Source organism: Pocillopora verrucosa, chromosome 7, assembly GCF_036669915.1.
Source record: "Pocillopora verrucosa isolate sample1 chromosome 7, ASM3666991v2, whole genome shotgun sequence".
Lineage (NCBI taxonomy): Eukaryota > Metazoa > Cnidaria > Anthozoa > Scleractinia > Pocilloporidae > Pocillopora > Pocillopora verrucosa.
In genome coordinates, this window is record NC_089318.1 from 9,563,034 (window position 1) to 9,582,595 (window position 19,562).

Below are 19,562 nucleotides of genomic sequence, written 5' to 3' on the forward strand. Positions count from 1 at the left end.
TCCACGTGTTATGGCCTCCTTATGATTATGACTCATTTCATGCATTAGTGATCTTCATTTGTTTTGTTTCTATCGTGCCTCATCTCAGTTCTCTGATCACATCTGTAACGCAAGTTATTCGGTTGTATTTCTAAAGACAAAAACGAGCTGCTTTTCCCTGGATTGTAATTTAGATAGTAGCACGAGTCTAACATGTGCAGTTTCTTTCACTTTCTTGGGGCAATTCTAGAGGACTCGTTTAATCAAGCCTATAAGGTTTTACTTACTTTACCTGAGACTGATGAGACATGTTGTGATCATTTCAATTCTTGCCGTAGAAACAATCCATCCTCGTTTACAGGGTATCTCTTGATCCTCGCCACCCCTACAGAGTGGGGGAACTAGTTAACCCTGGAGCTAAGGTTGGAAAAAATTTTGTACGAGTAGTTTGTACAAGGAGCGTTGCGTGACAATTATGCAAAAGTTGTTGTGGCGATCGTCTCACACGGATGTGACAATAAATTCTGGTTCTTTTACGCTTTCTAACGTGGAATAAATGACACGAATACCTTTTAAATTTGAAGGCTTCGCTTTGAAAATTTGCATATATCAAAATTCGCCATTCTCTAATAAATGCGTAACGGGCAATTAAACAGTGTGTGCCTGATTTGAGTCATAATCATCCAATTGTTTCAAAAAAATACTTCTAATCACCTGCCTGTCACTATGGGACAAGATCCATTTATGCGAAAAAAATTAAAGCGAGTACTTTATATAATAAGAAATCAATCGTCTGCATATCTGTAGCAAAAGAGCACATCACTCAGGAAGCGTTTGTTACGCGACCATAACACGATCTCCACACTGAAGACATTGTGAAAAAGTTAAGCGTTGATACGAAGTTGTTTTGCTTCGTTACGACGTCGATGCATGCTCTGCAAACATGTTTGTAACGATTTATTACGGAGATCAGAAGTCGCTGCTGGTCAACCCAAGCTGTTCCGTGGTAAACCTACTGAACTCGATCAAAGAGCGCTGCGGTTATGGCGATAGCGATAGAGTTCTGGACTTGAGCGACGAAACAGGTAAATTATCATAATGGCTTTAGCTGAAGGTTTAACAGTAAACAATCTTAAACGGCAAGTTGAAGGCAATTCAGAGAGGATTTAAAAGCATCGATAGACATCCGAGATGAATGACTGATTTAATTCAAATTCAAATAAGGAAGCGTTTAGATGAATATTTCCGATTAGTACAGCGAGAAAGTTGATTGAAAATGCGCCAAAACCGAAAGTTTACTTTGGTTCAACTTTCATCTGTTCGTTTAATTTTATTTGTTTGGGTTAAGCTGCAACAAGCTGGCTCATTTCGAACGAAATCCGTGAGGTAATTCGAGCAAAAAAGTATGACTTTAAAATGACCTTGGCGTTAGATCAATTCTGATCCTTGAAAAAAATGGTTCTAGAGAGACGTCACGGTGAATAACTGTTAATTTTTTTCCAAAAAAACTTAAAAACTGACGAAGAAGCGGAAAACTAAAAGGAACTATATCGATTACAAAGAGACTCTACGGTTTTTTACAGACAACATAAATGTCAGATTTTGAATTTCGCTTTAAATGCAATTACTGAAGCATGTCACGAATTTGCGGTTTCCTTGTTAGGGAAATTTAAGTAGACATGTTATTGTCCTCTCTGTTTTTAGAAGCTTTTAGATGTTAATTAGAAGGTTCAACAGAATAACATCGCTAATTTTCATGGGCCATCAACCTGAAAATTAACAAGCTGTAAAACCACTTTGCTTTTTTTTTTCTACCAAGAGACGATCTGAAGCGTCTGGCACGGGCACTAAACCTATTCTTCATTAAAAAGGGATGGTAAATCTTGTTTATTTTCTGAGACAAGATCTTCGCAGACCCATAAAATTGCTATGGAGACGTGTAATTTTACCCATTGGGCTTCAGTCAGAGTTCACGAACTATCCTTCCTAACATCGGAAAACAACAATGCAAAAAAAAAACAAACAAACAAACAAATAACAACCAGATGAAATACTTATAACTTGACTTAGACTTCCAATAAAACTTTCTACGCCGGCTGAAATTTAGATTAACAAAATCAGAGCTATATCGTTCGCGGAAAAATCGTAAATAGCAAGTTCAACCGGCTTTAATTTTGAGTGATTCATAATGTCTATAGAGCCACAAATACTTTTCATTACTGCTTCAGGTCAAGCTAATTATATTTTCCTTCGTCAGTGCAATAGGCTTGGCAGTCTTTCAACTGTTTGCTCAATAATTTTTCTGTAATCACAATAAACGCTAACCTAATACACGATGCGCGAAAGAAGGGATTATCTATGCAAAGAAGACAAAATCCCAGATTATCTGAACAAATAACCAATTATTTCCCACGGCACTTTCAGAGACAAAAAGCAGACTTAGCAATTAACTGTTAATAGCTTTGGCTAATATCGGCGAATTGTAGAAGTGGCAATTAAAAGCTTCAGACTAAACGCATAAATTAACATGATGGCTTCCAGTGAAGTATTCTTAAAAGGCAAGATAAGAAGAATTCGCCGCGCGTTTACAACTCACAAGCATGGACGTACGCACCCATCGAAACACAGCTTTAATAAAAAATTAACTCTTAATGCGTTCATGGAATGAGCCTTTACAAAGAGTCAAACGAAAGACAATTAAAAATTAGCCGCAGATATGACTCCGTCCAAAATACGCGAGAAAATTTTGAAAAAGGAAACTTTATTTCCACGATTTAGGCCTCTTGCCCAAACCAGAAGCTTAATTGTGACGTACACTCCCAGACATTACAGTCTTTCGCCCCTTCTTCTCTTTTCGAGAGGGGCCGGGGAGCCTGTAAGTCTTCCAACAATATATTTGAGAGTGTAGGTTATAAGTTATAAACAACACCGCTGACATCACTGCTCTTTGTATTTTTTTGGCGAGAAAAAATCACATGCGAATACAGTTTTTTCACAGGGCTGGAATTAATCAGGGCAATTGAGTGTCCCAAAACCAAAACCCAAGTAATCGCAGCAATCAATCAGAACAAAGGTTAACATCAATGAGAACTCAAGTTAAAACTGGCAACCTGCTTGAAGCGCGGGAAACGCGAGTGACGAAGATAGGATTGGTTTTAGTATTATATTTGATTGGTTGAGATGGTGGCACAAGTTTTTCTGGGCCAATCACAGAGCAAAGTAAAGAAAAACCGAAACAATCCAGAGTCATGTTTGATACTCAATTGAAAACTGCTTTCATTGAACTCTGAAATTTTTCTAATTTATGTTGACGAATCTTCCGTGTACAAAACATCAACATCTGTTTCACAGTGTTTCCCAGTGTCCACCCCTCTGTGTTTCGCTAAAAACGTCTAACAATCTTTTCTTGCTCTCTATTTTTACCAGGTCTTGTCTTAGATCTCAGCAGCCACAAAAACGATTACGCGAGTAAGTACCTCGCATCCAAAGGCTTCTACGTCCTGGTAGAGAAACGGACCATGCCATCACCTTCGAATGACCCAAACGAATCAGGGCTCCCGCAAGAAGTCCAGTATGTACCTTTGCTACTAAGACCCAACGAAACATTTCAAGGTTACAAAGCTAGAGTTGCCGAGAGGAACATGGGTCGAGATGAAACATCACAAACGAGCAGGAACACAGCAAGCAGAGGTAAACGAGTAAGACTGAGAGCGCGAAAGAGTATAGTAGAGGCAAGTTAACGCAGGAAAACAGATTCTGATGACAGAGTCTTTCTCTGTTTACCCTAACAGTAACGATTCAAGTGAGATATTCTTTGACAGGTCATCGCGTCCTTTTTAAGTTAAAAATTGTAAAGTAATACGGATAAAACTGTGACTTGAGTTTTACAGTTATTTTTTTAATTGTAAAAAGTGTATACTAACATGTGTTTGTAAATTAAGAGAAATTTCTGAGTTAAGTCGAAATATATTAGCGCAAGGACCTTTACTATAATTTTCTTGTTTTGTTTTGTCATTATTGTTACTTTTGTCGCTGTTGTTAATTAAAAATGTTGAAGAAAAATAAAACCTTTTTGGGAAATATGTTATGGTCTAGGATTGGGCTAAAAAATCGACTTAACAAAAGGTTTCCCACATCGAAAGGAGGGGGACGGCGTCTGTAGCGTGATGAGATGGCTAAGAGATTTAGTAATAAATAAATACGAAGTGGGAATTTCACAATGGGAATTCCATTAGGAGGCTCTTCTTGACCACTACTTCCAGATCGAATTGGAAATTAAAATGTTGGCTTTTGTAGAGGGAGGAAAACCGGAGAACCCTGAGAAAAACCCTCGAAGCATGGACGAGAACTAACAACAAAATCAACCCATGTGTGACACAAAGTCCGGGAATCGAACCCAGGCCACAGTGGTGGGAGGCGAGGGCTCTCACTATTGCACCATCTAGGCTTAGCTACATAATTCCCGAAAAATCGTCTAAAATTCTTTCCGGAATTTCTCAAACAAAAGCTCTAAAATTCTCTTAGAAATGTCTAAAATTCTCCAAAAACTCTCTAAAATTCCCGAAAATTCTTATAAATTTCGTTTCTTATAGCGATATAACAAGAAACAATGAGTTGTTAATCGTAAAACATCATTTATTGTCATTGTTTAAAAGTTGCAAAAACATCAATTAACGTTTGCCTATATGTGTATTGATATTTATTTCAAACGAATATCCTGTGTAAACTTTCTCTTGAATCGACATGAAAAAATAGGGTACAAGACTTCAAGGTAAAACCTTCACACCGAACCTGTCTCTGAGACTCTAACCAGCTCCTAATCAGTCACTTTAATAATAACAAGAACAATTTCCGCAAAGTATTTCCGTTGTGCTGCTTTCCAAATCAACAAAATACAAAACTATCAATATGTTGCTTTAGCCTCCAAACTAGCGACTATTTATACGTAGCATCAAGGCTGCCTCAAGATAATCTTCGAGGGCCTCATGCTGCTGGTCCCCAAACATAGTGACCAGCATAGAAAAAACCCGCTCTGCCGCAGCTGATGACGGTTGAACGAAAACCATCTTCTGCACAGCAGCAGCCCAACATGGTAGATCCTGCGCGGTAGCTTTCCACCAAGGCAGCGTGTCAGTCAAGTCGTCGAAGACATCAGGTGTAGAATTGGCCTTGGCAATGTAATCTGGGAGCTCATCCTTCAGAGATTGTATTACATCATTCGAACTCAGGAACGGCACAACCCTCAGCCAGTCGACATCGATGGCAGTTGGCCTTGATATCTTGATGCATCTTGGACTGAAGAGCTGTGCAGCTTTGAAGAGAGCCGTAGACTGCGACACGGTTAGATCAGTTCTCATGGTGTTAAGGAAATATGTAAACGCAGGCTGGAGACATCGATGGAGCCCATAGTTGTACCACTTGTACTGTAGGGCTGGGCTGAGAGGAAATAGCTCCACCAGGTTGTTTTGCAGAACATCCAGCTTCCGGTGCAGAACTTCAATAATTATCCTGGCAAGTTCGTCACTATTAACAGAGCTCCTATCAAGTTGAAATCGCATTAGGCGCATTTTGACTTCCCATTCATGGACATAACGGATCAACATAGCCAGAGCTTCTTCATCTCTAGTCGTTCCATCAAATATAATTGATACATCCTTCCCCAGTAGTTCTTTGGCAATAGATTTTGTACTCCTCTTCGGGGATGAAAGGGATAAGCTCTCGCATGTTTGACGGTAGGTGAAGGTCACACCTGCTTCTTGAAAGATGTCTCTTAAGTACTCAAGTCGGTTAAGGGGAGTCCCACTCTTCAAGAAGGCTTGTACAATCTTTACTCGATAAACTCTAGTGCCCGTGGGTAGCGTTTCTCCCCTTGGATGGTGTTCTTTGTCAAACTTGTCCAACACCTCAGCAATGTCCATTTCCCTTTTCTTTGCTTTGGCAAGCTTTTCTTTATTTGCACTGTACTTTTTACTCGCGATATGGCCTTACTGATTTCTTCACAAAGATTTCTTCTTTACAAGCCTGACAGAAGAGAACGATATTGCTAGCCAAGACTCCTTACTGAACTCTTCAAGTCATTTGTTGGCTGAGACCTGTGGTGCGTAATTAGGCTTCTCGTTCCGAGAAACACTTCGTCGATTCCCTCCTTTTCCGCGTCTGTTTACATTGATTTTTCTCTTTCTCGATAAATCATTACTATCGGGTGGTCTAAGACGGTCTAGCAGTGAAACAACTTGGTTCTCTCTCGCTTCTGCTAAGCTAGTAGATGGCTCACATTCCTCATAAGAATTTGCAAAGTATTTGCTATCAAACAAAGATCCGGATTCCGAAACTACGGTGACAAACCGCTGCTTAGATGCACTGTAGGACCCTATTTTGTGAATAGCCGCTGAAGAGGAATATGTACGGACTGACCCCTCTCCTGGTGGGTTGGAATACAAACAAAAACGTTTTGTAAACATGTTTGCCTGTGAAAAGTTTCCAAAATGTCAGGTGAAAGTTCAGATTGCTCTAAAAATTCTCGAAATTGTCAATTTTTTTCTAAAATTCCCGAGAGTTTCTAAAAATCTTTTTGACGTCTTAAATTCCCAAAAAAACTCCGGAAATACGTAGCCTAGCACCATCCCTGCTCCCCTGAGATTTAACCCTTTACACCCTAACATCGATATGCACATTCCGCATACTATTCTATCTACATTTGCTGTGATGTTGACATGGAGAATTTGTTACACAACAAGACGTTCAACAGTTGGTGACCATTTCCTTTATTCTTATGGCCTTAAAGTGTGATTCAGCAGGATAATGAAAGGGAAAATTAAATGCCAGTCACTCGTGAGCAACAGGGTCCGGTAGACCTCTATCGAGCTCATTGTGTTGTGCTCTTGTAAAAGATAATTTAGATTCACAGAGGCTGTCTCCACCCAGTATAGGTGCGTACCAGAACACTGTAAGGGAAATTTTACAACTCTCCATCTTGTCCAGGAAGAGCATCAACATGCATAACTGTTTCATTTTACACAGACCAGGACGCGCTCCAACAACTCTGGACCATAAGAGTTGTGTGACTTAATCTGCTGAAGTTAGAGAAGTACTACGCCAGTTTCGTTGCAGCTCAGTGATACAGCTTAAAACCCATAACTTGAAGCACACAAGGAAATTGAAGCATGGATTAAGCATAGCGCTTTCGCTATCGAGTCCTGATTTATGCACACGAGACGTGCGCTAACAAATCCTGCGTCCAAAATCAGAAATTTTTGTTGGTTCACCTCCGTCTTTCCAGTCCATAAAGATTCTTTCTTGCCTCATACAGTTTGGTTTATTCAGGAAGTTTCCAAAAGGGATTCTAGCGTTATGATATCTGTAGGGAAGTCGTCTTTTAAGATAATTCCACGCTCTCGGTTACAATCGAGTTCATCGATGAATCCAAACCAGTAAATCACCAAGCCTGGACCAAATCTGCGAAATGAAACCAGGCGCATAATTTCTAATCACTATAGACTACGAGCAGTCTCTTCTTTTCGGAGAAATCTGTTGTGCGAGTCAAAAAACTTCAGCAAAAAAAAAATTAGGTTAGGGCGCTGCGTGGAACTCTGGGACACCTACTTTTGGTGCGCCTCACCCCTAGAGTTCCGCGCAGCAAGCTAACATCAACCTTTTTTTTTCACTGATTTCTTTTTAATCATGCGAAGGAGGGGAGAAACTGCAAAAGGAGGGACTGCGCGTAGTCTATCATTACTGAGCCGCAGTAGGAACAATGAAAAGTTTGATCTACAAGTTTTAGGTCTGCCATTTACAATGTGTTTCAATTTTTCCCCCAATTGAATTCGTATTGCATACTCCCAACTCCACTTGGAAGAACGTAAAAGGAGAGCTGAAAACACGAGGGCTATCAATCAGCACGAGGTCCTTCGGGAGTTTCAACTATTTTCAGTTAACGATTAGAGGCTGCCCATACAAGGGGGGCGCTGGCAAGCTGGATAGACAGCAGTGAGAGGTCGTACGGTCAGCGGTGGACCACCTATAACCTGCTTTTATTGAAACTCCTGGTCCTTGGAGATGAAAACAATAAAACCTGCCATTCGCACACGTTATAACCTTGTACGCCACATGCGGGCGAATTCATAGATCTAAATGTTTTAAAAATGTTTGAGCGTGCGCGTTACGCTAGTCCAGTGTCTTCTTTAGTCTTTTGGGATTATCCTATCTTCCTAGGTTTCACTTTGCGTGCGTTCCTTCTTAAGTGGAGATAAAATGGCGCTAGGCCAAAAAAAACACAAACAAAAACCAGTGAAAGATTATGACGCAAAGCTTCTAAAGTTCATCGCTTTACCTGTTCCAGTAACTCCAAAACTGATCTTTCAAATTCGTCTGGTGATTGTACTCATCGCCGAATGAAGCTTTGCTTTCAATCCAATTAACCACGCAACCGTCTACAGCTGAAAATAACACATGAATAAAGGGGGTAAATTTCCAAAGAAACAATGCTTTAGAAACTCTTTACGGTGACCAATTTACATTATCAACTAAGTTGATAATTAACAACTATTCACCGACGTGAAGGTGGCGCTACCCACCGACACTGAGGTCAATAGTTGTTTTACTACATTCTAAAAAAGTGAGATAATACAGCATAAAAAAATGATTTCAATCATTTATTCCTGAAACGGAGGTGAATGGCAAAGAACATTCGGAGTTTTAAAGCCAGTCAGAGCGCGCCTTCAATGCTGTCCACTAAAACCAAATTATCTTGAAAATAGCACAGATACAATCAGCTGGATTTCTGAGATAGACATCCCTAGGTCATGACCAGACCATCGCCAATAGAAAGGTTTCCACGTTAAATTTCTCTTAATCCAAATGCTTGTATTTGCTTTCATATTCATTCGCAAGGAGCATGCAGCTGTAGCATTATGAAGCATTAAGCAATTTAAAGAATTGCTATTGCTTGGACTGGATGCTCGTCCAGTCCAGGTATCCCGTGATACCACTGGGTGGATAAGGCAGAAGGAGAGTAACGTGAATTATCGCGCCATTGCCTCAACCAATCAGATGGAAAACTAACACCAATCGGAACTTTAATCGATCGTGTTTCTCAGCACTTTGGGAAATTTACTTGCCTGGGTTCTCATTGGATTAATGGGCATTTTCCTTCGCTGTGATCGACCTTTGTGATTATTTTGGTTTTGGTTTCACGGCACACACTAAATCGAAACGCGCTCATACGAAACAAAGACATCAGACATGGTTTGATGCTACTCTGGTTTAAAGATTTCGTGAATATAACCGAAAAGATAAATTCATGGACCCCACGTTTGACACTCCTGTCTAGTGCGCTTACTAATTAGCTGATCTTTTTTCGCACGAGGTGTAAATAGGCGTCAGGAAGTAAGCCGCCATCATCACGATGTAAAGGAGCGTGGGCGGAGTTATTATTAGAGGCTTCCAAACAAAGGTGCTGGTGGTAACACCGATTAGTGGTGATAATTAACCACCCAATTGTATGGTTGGTTAGCCATGTGTGCTCCAATAAAGCTGAATTTTCTTTTTTTGCAAAAGAAGACCGCTTTTTGACGCTCTTTCAAATATGTACCAAACTGACGTTTGGTCTGTCCGATTGCAAGGAATAGAATAAATAGCGTCAGTTCGTTGTTCTTTCGTGACAGGATCCTTAGATTTGGTAAAAATATGCCCCAAAGTCTGAAAATATTTTGAGCAACTTTAACGTTGTGGCTATTCAAAATTCTCTTGATGGGTTCCGTAACACCCTGAATGTAGGGAATAACAGCAAAACCAGTCGCTGGTTCCCTCTCATCAGGAGTGCTACTAGTTGTAACTGGTCTTCGGCAATTACGGAGAAAAGTTTTGGTATAGCCATTCGCCTTTAGGACATTAGAAACACATTTCCTCTCCTCAGCCTTCGAATCAGGTGAAGATAGTAGATAGTCAGCCCTCCTGAGTAAAGTTTTGGCTACGAACTTTAATATATTTGAAACAAAGACATGTTGATGTTATTAAGTAAGGGTCGTTGAAAGACGACAAAAACTGGAATGAAGCCTGTAAATAAAAGTTTGTCGAGGAAGGAAAACACAAAAACTTGTAAATAAACCTAAAGAAAACATGGATGGTCAAAGATGGAAAGGATTCATGCAGATGGCGAAGGACAAACTTGAAAACTTCCGGCGAAATTTTTCAATACGTTCAAACAGTGACCTAGTCCGGCCCAAAATTATTTCCAGGAAGGGAGAAAACGTACCGATGGGAATTTCCAGTTTGCAGTCTGGTGTTTTGTCGTATCCACGACTTCTCAAGTCATCTTCACCTAAGAAGCGACAAGAGGAAATTACCAGAAAATCAGTCTCTCTCTCTCTCTATGATAACTCACACAACGTAACTCGAGAAGGAGTGTTGTGTGAAATTCCAAAGAAGACTACGAAGAATACCCAGAGACCGGCAGAATGCACCGGCACTTGATGAAATTGGGGTTGTTGTAAAAAGAACGATGTTTTTTAATTTACTTTTTGATTTATTGCAAGCTTTCTTTTACTAATATATTTAAGGGGCAGAGGCACAAAAAATATTTTCTGTGCAACCCCCGTGAAAAGAGGACATATCACATCACCAAGCACTTGGTGTTCTACTGTTTGTAGTGGGCAGGCCATAACAGCGAAAGTACAGGAGACGACACCTCGGTTTGGGGTCCTTACCAGGGAAGAATTGAATGTCAGATAATTTGCAATAAATTCACCTCGGTCATTTAAGTCCTTAGACCCTTGGTGCAGGTCCGGTCTCAGGCCCAAGCCCTCGACCTCCTTTATGGTTGCACGCCGTTCTACCATTTGAATCGACGAGGAAGCGGAGTTGGTACACACAACTCTGAAAACAACGGGAATAATGGGAAGGGAACGAGAATTTAGCAGCGGCCATTCCACGAGGTGGTTCTTCTTTCCTCTACTTCCAGGTCGAATTTGGATTGTTTTTTTGTTTTTTGCTTGTTTGTTTGTTTTTTTTTCTGCGGAGGGAGGAAAACCAGAAGACTCAGAGAAACTTGAATCCTTTGAGCAAGGACGAGAACCAACAACAAACTCAACCCACATGTGACACCAGGTCCGGGAATCGAACCCAGGCCGCTGTGCGCCATCCCTGCTCCTCTTGTACCATCAGTGATACTTTGTAAATCTGTACCCGTTTACATTTCTGCACATTCAATATTTACACCTTAAAGCTAACCTATCACTCACCAAGGAATGGAATGCCTCGATTTTTAAGTCTCTCTCGTAGAATGAACTCATACTCGTAACCAACAGAACTGTCAATAAATTAAGGGAAACTCCATGCAATACACCTTTCTAGACCGCATCTCTGACGCATTCGAAACGAGTGTCGTAAAACCAAAGCAAATCACACAGACAGAAAATCAGAACAAGGCAACTATTACAAAGAGCATAACAGGGTACTTTAGTATTATCAACTGAATTGATAACGTAAATTGGCCACCGTAAAGAGTTTCAAAGCTGACGTTTCGAGCGTTGGCTCTAAATAAACTCTTAACGGTGGCAAATTTACGTTATCAACTCAGTTGATAATACTAATTATCCTGTTATAATCTCCCACCGACGCAGCACCACAGTTACTTTGGAAACTTATCCCCTTTATTACAAAGAGCAAATGGGAGCTTAAAGCAAAAACAAGCAAACCGCCTTATGCGCCGAAAAAGGAGAGTGACGACGTCGCAGTCGCATTCCGAGATTATTAGACGACTTTTCCGCGCCTCACTCCCAGCGTTCCGCGCGGTACGCTAAACTGTTGTTGTTGTTGTTTTTTTTTACCGATTTTTCTTTACTTGTGCGACGGACTTCGCCAAAGTGGAGGGATTGCTCGTAGTCTATATAAAATAACCGCCTAATATTTGGACTATACACTTTGTTTGTTTTTGTTTTTGCCTTTTTTTTTCGACGAGAAAATGGCTCAACAATCTCAACAACTTAAAAATCTTATCCCCAACGAAGACTGAAACTTACGAAACCTATCGCTCTGACGAAGGGCTAACGCTCGAAACGTCAGCTTTTTTACCCTGTACGGTGGCTAATTTACGTTTTCAACCCAGTTGTTAACACTAAATTACCTGAAACTTACGTACTCTGAATATTTGACATTCAAATCTCTTTATGTTCCTAGCAAGCCAAATTCGAATGCTATCTTATATTCTAGCTTTTTTTTTTGTCTCCTTACATTTTAAGGATACCGTTTAATGTTGTCCGCCAAGGGCCCGTAGTTTGGATCATTCAATATACACTGAAAAAAAAAAAAAAAAAAAAAAAAAAAAAAACGAAAGGAATACTGTAAATATGTTGTTTAGTCTTTGTTCAAAGTGTAATTCTACGTGATTTCAACACACTGGCAGTAGTATATGTGTAACTAAATAATCTTGCGAATGAATAAAAGGGGTTAAGTTTCTTAAGAAACTATGGTGCTGCTTCGTTGGGGGGAGTATAAAAAGATGTGGTTTAATCAACAGACTTGATAATGTAAATTGGACACCGTAGAGAGTTTCCAAAGCTGACTCGTCGACTGTTAGCCCTTCGTCAGAGGTGTTATCGCCAAATACTTGAAAAAGCTTTGTCTTGAGTTTTCCTTTTCACTAATTTGTTTCTTTGACTGATCTCTGTGAACGTTTCAATTTTCCTTCGCTTATTTGGGGAGACAGTGATTTTTTCTAATGTCTTCCTTTGAATTTTGCGCGGGAAATTGGCGCGCGGCCGACCCGAATTGATCCCCTCGCGCATACCCGACATTTGACCGCTGTGAATTTTTTATGGCATCTTACCTGGTGCACCTCGTTAGCTAATGTCTTGTCCTCTATGAGGGACAGAGGATCTTTCATCATCTGGCTTACAACACCTTTTGGAGCTAAGATAAAAAAGAAAAAATTAAACTTTCCCATGACTGAAATTCCAGGTGCCCAAGAAACTTTGATCTTGATGTCCGTGAGGGGCTTCATTAACCATTCACACTCTCACATCAGTATTCATCTTCTCCATTCTGTTCTGCATACATTTTCTAAGGTGCTTACAAGAAGAACTTGTCTAACAATCAAGAGCTTTTTTAGTTATTAATCATTTCCTTTATCGTAAGGAGATATTAGACGCTAGTCACTCTTAGAGATCAAAGAGTTTATAGGATTTATTTACCGTCAGAAACAAACATGCCACACTTACGATTTTGTTCCTCGTAACAAGTGTGAGAAAGATGCCTTACAAGTACAATTCTTGCCAGAAGAGAATGGGATAAATCAACCTGATGATTTGAAAAAACAAGGCTCAAGCTCTTCAGGGAATAATAACACTGACAACAAAAGACGTGAGAAGGACTTAACTAGAGGCTTTCCCTTGTGTGCTGTTCTTAGTGTAATAATAAACATAAAAAATCACGCGCGCCTGATTGGCTGAAAACAAGTATATTTTTCATGTAACACGAGTGCAAAGTTGCAACACGATTGCAAATTACAAATAGCGCGCGCTGCCAAAGTTTCGTCCGTCTTGACTTTTTGTGGTGCTTTTTTCAAGTAAATTATTAACAAGTAACAACATGATTTCTGGTGCAATTTGGTGTAAATAAGCACTTATAAACTTTCCAAAGAGTACAACGGGTTCGTGCAATTTTGTTGTCCTTGAAAACCTTGCTTGTGCTTATTAACACCACATTTCACTCGAAATCATGTTTTTACCTTTACAAAGTACCCTCTTTGTACCATCTGTCTTATCTTTCTATTCTGAAATGAGAATGGGTAAGTAAGGTAGCTAAAGTCTGCACTCCAGCCCAGTGGACTACCCAGCTGAAACTTATTCCAGCTTCTTGGCACAAAGCAACTAGGAGTATTACTATTCGCCCCTGGATCAAAGGCCTGTCTATTGCCAGATCACCTCCTAGCATTTCATCAAGCTTCCCTGACAATTCACGGAGACCCATTTATGCTCCTGGGTGGGGAGAGGTATTGTGAGAGCAAACAACACAATGACCTGCCAAGGTCTCACACCTCTTTGTTTAACAATCACCAGCTACTTCAGTTGTTGATCATTTCCTTTATTCTCATGACCTTGAATGTGATTCAGGGGTGATATTGCAAGAAGAAATTAGATGCCAATCACTCTTAAGGTTAAAGGCCTAATTTTATATGATTGCATAGTCTGATATTGGTACCTTTACCTCTTCAGCAATCCTTAACAATACAGGCTCTCCTGAGTCCTGAGATACACCTGACAAGTATCTAACAATTGAAAAGTTTTAGAGAAAAGTGAAGTTCAAAATGAGACAATATCTGATGCCTCAGATAAGATTAGGTTAGGCACCATAATTTTCCAGATACCAAACTGAGGGTGGAAATTAATTTAAGAAAAGCCAGGCATGTCAGAAAGCTTTGGATAAAAAAGCTTCCTTGATTACAGATGCAGAAGTGAGTAGATGGCTCTTTTGCCATATTTTTCTTTTTTCTTTCACTCCCACATCTCATTATCTCCTGATATCACTCTTTATTACATCCATTTTGAAATCAACAGTGATCCTTATAATCTGATTGGCTCTTATTGGTTTGATTTATTAACAAATCACACCATTATTGGCTCTAAATTGCATTTTTTCCCAAGCCAACAAGAAAGCTTTACTAAAACACAACAACCAATCAGATTTCAAGGCTTGTTTAAAGTAACCTCTCAAATTGTAGGAAAATGAAAGACAGCTTTTGCAACTATTTACAAAAACAAGTTCAGCACTGGATCAATTAAATATTTGAACAGACTAAAAATTTCCTGTATATGAGGAATTACTTTTGCAATTTCAAAGTGGTAATTGAACTGAGTGGAGTGTAATTATTGTCTGAAATCGTACTCATAACTTTAAATCAAACTTGTGCTGCATGCTCATTTGAATTTGAAATCAGGCATATGATTTTGGACCAAGTTAAACCCCTCTCAGTTCAATTACCATTATTTATTCTCATCATTTGTCTGCCTGATATTGTATCAATATTCTAAGGAAAAATACTATCTTGGTCAATTATGGGGTTCAAAGGGTTGAGACACTTGTGGAATTAATTCACAGGGCAACCACTCAATTTGAGGAAGGACGTGGTAATTTTTTCAGGGAGCAAGCTGCTTTTAAAAAGCTTAAATCTGTTTGGGTTGCTTTGCAAGTAAAAAATATTTATACTTATCATGCTGTCCTTAAAGTAATGCATCTCTTAAACTTTGCTAGCTATTTTCATCTTGCACTAAATTGTGATTAGTATGTACTATAAAATGTCTTTATCCTCACCTCTTGTAGTAGGCCTCCATCACTTCTGGCTTGTGGTGTTTGTGGTGATTTTTTCTTGTCTTTTTCTGTTAACATAAACAACAGCAAAAATAAACATCCAGGCAAAAAATTTAAACAACAGGTAAAAGAGATGGAAAAAATATCCTTAATGCCAATTGATGTTTGCAACAAGTCACATTAAAATAATAAAGTTTATGTTCCCAGGAATAAATATATTTTGGACCCAACTCAGAGTCATTTTAGCCTGAGCTGACAAGTGAGGGTTAAAATGAGTTTGATAAGAGCCCAAAACATATTTATGCCATAGACACAAACTGTATCTTTAATATATCACTTTGGAGGACTTAGAGAAAATAACAACTGAAAAAATGACAAAACAAAAGCCTGAATGATCATGCAAGCTTGCAAGTGTGCTCCATTTTAGTCTGTAAAATGTGCCACAAAGCCAAACCAAGTGATAATACTAAACAGCTAACCAGTGACAGCATTGCTTTACACTTCAGCTTATGCACTACAAAGATCAATCCACAAGCAAATTGTAACTCAATGGTACTTAAGAAAAATCACTCTCTTGCAACTAGGACATACTTTTGAGTTCTTAAATAACAAAGAAGCAAAATGAAATAAATCTCATAGTATCAAAGCACAAGGTTAGCACGCTTCCAGTCATCAATCTCTGAAAATACCTTCAAGTGAAAAAGCTGGATATTAGCCTGATCTTGAATTAACGCCTGAGGATGTCGATCACACTTTGCAATGTATTACAGTGCTATAGATATCTTAAATAGGTTAAATGTTTCAGCTGCACAAAAACTACGTGACAGTCATGTTTTCTTTCTCACAACACATAGGTACCAGTTAAAGGCTTACTTTTTCAGGGATAAATACTCTTTTGTCATAAGACTTACCTGATAATCTTGTGAGTATATACTAACTAGTGTGTTATATGTCACACTAAAAGAAATAAGAAGCAGAAATTAGAGTGTAATTAAAGTGGTGTGTATTAATTATTACGGGTTTTTTAAAAGATTTTGTGCGTATGAAATGCCTAATCTCATTCAACAATTGCTCATTCGATGCATAGCACTAAGGCATTTTGTACATCGTTCAGGGTTTTTATTTAGCCGATACGGTGACCTTGCGTATGACGTTTATTTAATTGGTTACTAAACGACCTACATACCCCGGGAACTGCAAAGCAATGGTTTTCAAACAGTCCCTTGAACCATAAGTATGCATCATGGATAATATCTGTTGATAAATCTCTTGCTTCATGGTTAAAATGTAGTTAGAATCTCGTAAATCAAACTAATATTCCCGCCATGATGCAAAACTCAAAACTTAGTAACCAGGCGATTTCCTCGTTCCCAGATCATCGTAATAGAGACATTTTCTAGGTTGCATAAGAAAATGGCTTCCTTCTTCGACTTTGCAAGAGGGCTGGAAGAACTCCAATTCATCTTCATTCTCTCAAAGATAATGATAGTAACGGGGGTGATTGTTGCAGTCAGTCTTATCTTTCTTAAAGCCGAATATGGAAGGTACTTTTCATCGAATTCAACACGGAAGTACGGCTTTGCAGTAGATGCAAGAGTTGCATGGTTTGTGCAAGAACTACCAGCCTTCGTCGTTCCATGTCTGCTGCTGTTGTATGCACGCAAAGACGTCTTTGGATTGACTCCCAATATGACTCTGCTATCGTTGTTTTTATTGCATTACACTCAAAGGTTAGCATGCCCTATATACGTCCCGACCGCTATGTTTCTTTCTACCGGTGATATTCCCTGACCTTTGTCGACAACCTGCAGTGATCGATATCTAAAATTCTCCTTACAGTCTTAGTAAATTTACGATCAGACAGTGTATGAGAATTGACAAATCAATCACCCTTTCAATATTTCTTTCTAGGTCACTCATTTATCCTTGGCTTATCAAAGGAGGGAAACCGACTCCTGTTTTTCTGTCATTTCTGGCATTTATGTTTTGTGTATTAAATGGATATATGCAGGCAAGATATTTAACAAAATTTGCTCGATACGAAATGTCTTACGTATCAAGTCCCCGTTTTGTTTGTGGTGTAGCGATATTTTTCATGGGGATGGCCATCAACATCCATTCAGATCACGTTCTGCGCAACTTAAGGAGACCTGGTGAAACAGGGTACAACATTCCAAGAGGTATTATATGAAAAGCTGAATTATACACCCATTTTGATTGATTCATACTTATGATTTACTGGACAGATGCATAGTTGATGTCACCATTAACAGCGATTTGCTATTTTAATATATAAATAAATATAGATTCTATGTTGCTTGGGTACAGTTGTATTTCACCTTAAAGAATCTTTCACAGTTGGTACTGATGATCTGCAAGTCTTGCAAATCAAGACATTTCTTTTCACATTGCAGCATTTTTTTTCTCTTTGTATCCAAATCTGATTATTTCATATATAAATGTAATTTCTATCTTCCAGGTGGTATGTTCACCTATGTGTCAGGAGCCAATTTTTTTGGTGAGATAGTTGAATGGGCTGGCTTTGCTATAGCCTGTTGGTCACTTCCAAGCTTAGCCTTCTTCTTGTTTACTGCTTTTAACATCGGCCCAAGAGCAGTTCAACATCACAGGTATCACATGTGTATCAAGATATTAGTTTTGCATTTATTTCCTCTGTTGGTTCTTATTATTTTCAAAAAGGGAATACTGACACCATTTGTATTTCAGATGTATTCTTCATTTATGGGTTTGATAAACAATGTTATAAACATTTTGTGGTCCAGACTGTTTTGTTGTTCTTTTTCCAGTTTTTGTCATCTTAATGCCCAAAAGTTTATGTTTTTAGGAATGTTAAAAGAATCTGATGGAAACAGATAAAGGCTGGTCATTTAGGCAATCTTTGCTGCTTTCACTCAATAGGCAAACATTAAGTTTTGCCACAGTGTGCTTAATCAGCTTTTGAGTTGAAAAAAAAGTGCGGAAAGCAAAATTGCCATCCAGCAGAATTGAACAAAAAGTCTGTCAAGGGTACTGTTAGGTAGTTACCAGCAAAATATGTTTTTTGTTGAGAGTCTCCTGAGACTCTGCAGGAGGCTTCTGTGTCTCTATTGGAGGAAGGCATTTCGAGTTTTCAGAGTTTTAACATAACTTGACATGTGGTCACCCAAAGGAGTGAATTGTTGGGAAAAGTTTGGATGCAAAAAACACCAGGTTCAAATTATGTGAATATACCTCCTTTGAATAAATAGAAAAGTAAACTATACAAGTTGCCTTGAAATTTGGTACAAAGACTCCCAAGATACCAACCTAAAAAACCATATGGGGGAATTCCGTGTTTCAAAATGGATCTCCCACAATGGCGCCTGGGCAATGCATATTGGGAAAAACATTTTGGTTAGCAAACTTGACCGATAGATTGCAAAGAAACCAATAAGAAAGTTGGAAAATCCCCACAAAGTTTCGGAGATCAACCCCTCAAGATTGAATTGATTCACCAGTTGGCTGATTGAGCGATTGACCAACCAACCAAGTGACTGTGTTGACTTACATGTTAGCCTGTAGTGTTAATGATTGGTTATTCTATGTAGTTACTGTGTTGTTTGTCTTTGTTTACAACAGCCTTGTGATGATTCGTTTCACTTTCTTTCTTACAGCTGGTATCTTACAAAGTTTGAAGATTATCCAAAGTCACGTAAAGCTCTGATTCCTTTTGTTTTATGAAGCAATAAAGAAAATCAGGGAAGGGATACAATAAATGAACATTAATTTTCAAATTTAGAATTGCTCCCTGATGTATCTTTTGTCTTACTGTGAATTGAGAACCAACTTTTTTACATCTATGGTACTTAATTATGATTTTTGCCAATTTTTTTTTTTTCAATACTTAAGATGCTTTGTGTCAGTAAAAATATTCCCACACCGTTGGTTAAGTCTCCCATTCACTGTTCAGTATTTTATTGAACAACTCTTCCCCTAATAAATTATTATTCATCAAAGATTACGAGTGTGAGGTTTTTCTCTGTTGACACATGTTTGCTACTATGATCTGTTTAGCTTGCATGAATGGGGAAAAAAATGGAGAGGGGAACACAAAAAACTTTACATAATATGAATTATGAGAGTTGGTCTGTCATTGATGAGATCTGATCAGTTGAACACTTTCCCTTTTTTTGCCCTATCTGTTTTCAGTTCAAAAGACAATTTAAATGTGTACCCCAAGAGTTCAGACATTTTACATTTACACATTTTGGATCCTTCGCCATTCTTCCCTCCCCCGTGTC

At 38.8% G+C, this 19,562-nt stretch overlaps 3 protein-coding genes across 6 annotated transcripts; 2 read left to right on the forward strand and 1 right to left on the reverse strand.

Annotated features, from left to right (window-relative positions):
* Positions 1-771: 771 nt before the first annotated feature.
* Positions 772-4,057, forward strand: LOC131775028 (uncharacterized). Its single transcript, XM_059091131.2, has 2 exons — positions 772-1,064; positions 3,406-4,057. The coding sequence occupies exons 1-2, from the start codon at positions 923-925 to the stop codon at positions 3,717-3,719; spliced, it is 456 nt and encodes a 151-aa protein (XP_058947114.1). The 5' UTR covers positions 772-922; the 3' UTR covers positions 3,720-4,057.
* A 2,679-nt stretch (positions 4,058-6,736) lies between these two features.
* On the reverse strand, positions 6,737-16,613 carry LOC131775014 (CDAN1-interacting nuclease 1-like). Of its 4 annotated transcripts, none has more exons than XM_066170355.1 (12): positions 16,469-16,613; positions 16,194-16,239; positions 15,286-15,350; positions 14,182-14,242; positions 13,194-13,272; positions 12,803-12,885; positions 12,221-12,270; positions 11,217-11,284; positions 10,724-10,987; positions 10,232-10,297; positions 8,309-8,414; positions 6,737-7,434 (listed from the first exon to the last, which is right to left on the reverse strand). In XM_066170355.1, the coding sequence occupies exons 1-12, from the start codon at positions 16,558-16,560 to the stop codon at positions 7,299-7,301; spliced, it is 1,116 nt and encodes a 371-aa protein (XP_066026452.1). In that variant the 5' UTR covers positions 16,561-16,613; the 3' UTR covers positions 6,737-7,298. The 4 variants fall into 4 exon arrangements, with proteins under 4 accessions (XP_066026452.1, XP_066026451.1, XP_058947094.1 ...); XM_066170354.1 differs by having other exon boundaries at positions 14,176-14,242; XM_059091111.2 differs by lacking the exon at positions 10,724-10,987.
* A 64-nt stretch (positions 16,614-16,677) lies between these two features.
* LOC131775015 (3-oxo-5-alpha-steroid 4-dehydrogenase 1) lies at positions 16,678-19,277 on the forward strand. Its single transcript, XM_059091113.2, has 4 exons — positions 16,678-17,012; positions 17,194-17,462; positions 17,762-17,912; positions 18,936-19,277. Exons 1-4 carry the CDS (start codon positions 16,696-16,698, stop codon positions 19,000-19,002), a joined length of 804 nt encoding a protein of 267 aa, XP_058947096.2. The 5' UTR covers positions 16,678-16,695; the 3' UTR covers positions 19,003-19,277.
* Positions 19,278-19,562: the final 285 nt, after the last annotated feature.

Coding starts and splice junctions, on each gene's coding strand:
- LOC131775028 (XM_059091131.2), top strand. CDS start 923: ATGTTTGTAACGATTTATTACGGAGATCAGAAGTCGCTGCTGGTCAAC. Junction 1,065..3,405: donor GGACTTGAGCGACGAAACAG/GTAAATTATCAT, acceptor TATTTTTACCAG/GTCTTGTCTTAGATCTCAGC.
- LOC131775014 (XM_066170354.1), bottom strand. CDS start 16,560: ATGAAGCAAGAGATTTATCAACAGATATTATCCATGATGCATACTTAT. Junction 14,243..15,285: donor ATGGAGGCCTACTACAAGAG/GTGAGGATAAAG, acceptor TTCAATTGTTAG/ATACTTGTCAGGTGTATCTC. Junction 10,298..10,723: donor TAAGGACTTAAATGACCGAG/GTGAATTTATTG, acceptor GTCGCTTCTTAG/GTGAAGATGACTTGAGAAGT.
- LOC131775015 (XM_059091113.2), top strand. CDS start 16,696: ATGGCTTCCTTCTTCGACTTTGCAAGAGGGCTGGAAGAACTCCAATTC. Junction 17,463..17,761: donor AGGGTACAACATTCCAAGAG/GTATTATATGAA, acceptor TCTATCTTCCAG/GTGGTATGTTCACCTATGTG. Junction 17,913..18,935: donor AGAGCAGTTCAACATCACAG/GTATCACATGTG, acceptor TCTTTCTTACAG/CTGGTATCTTACAAAGTTTG.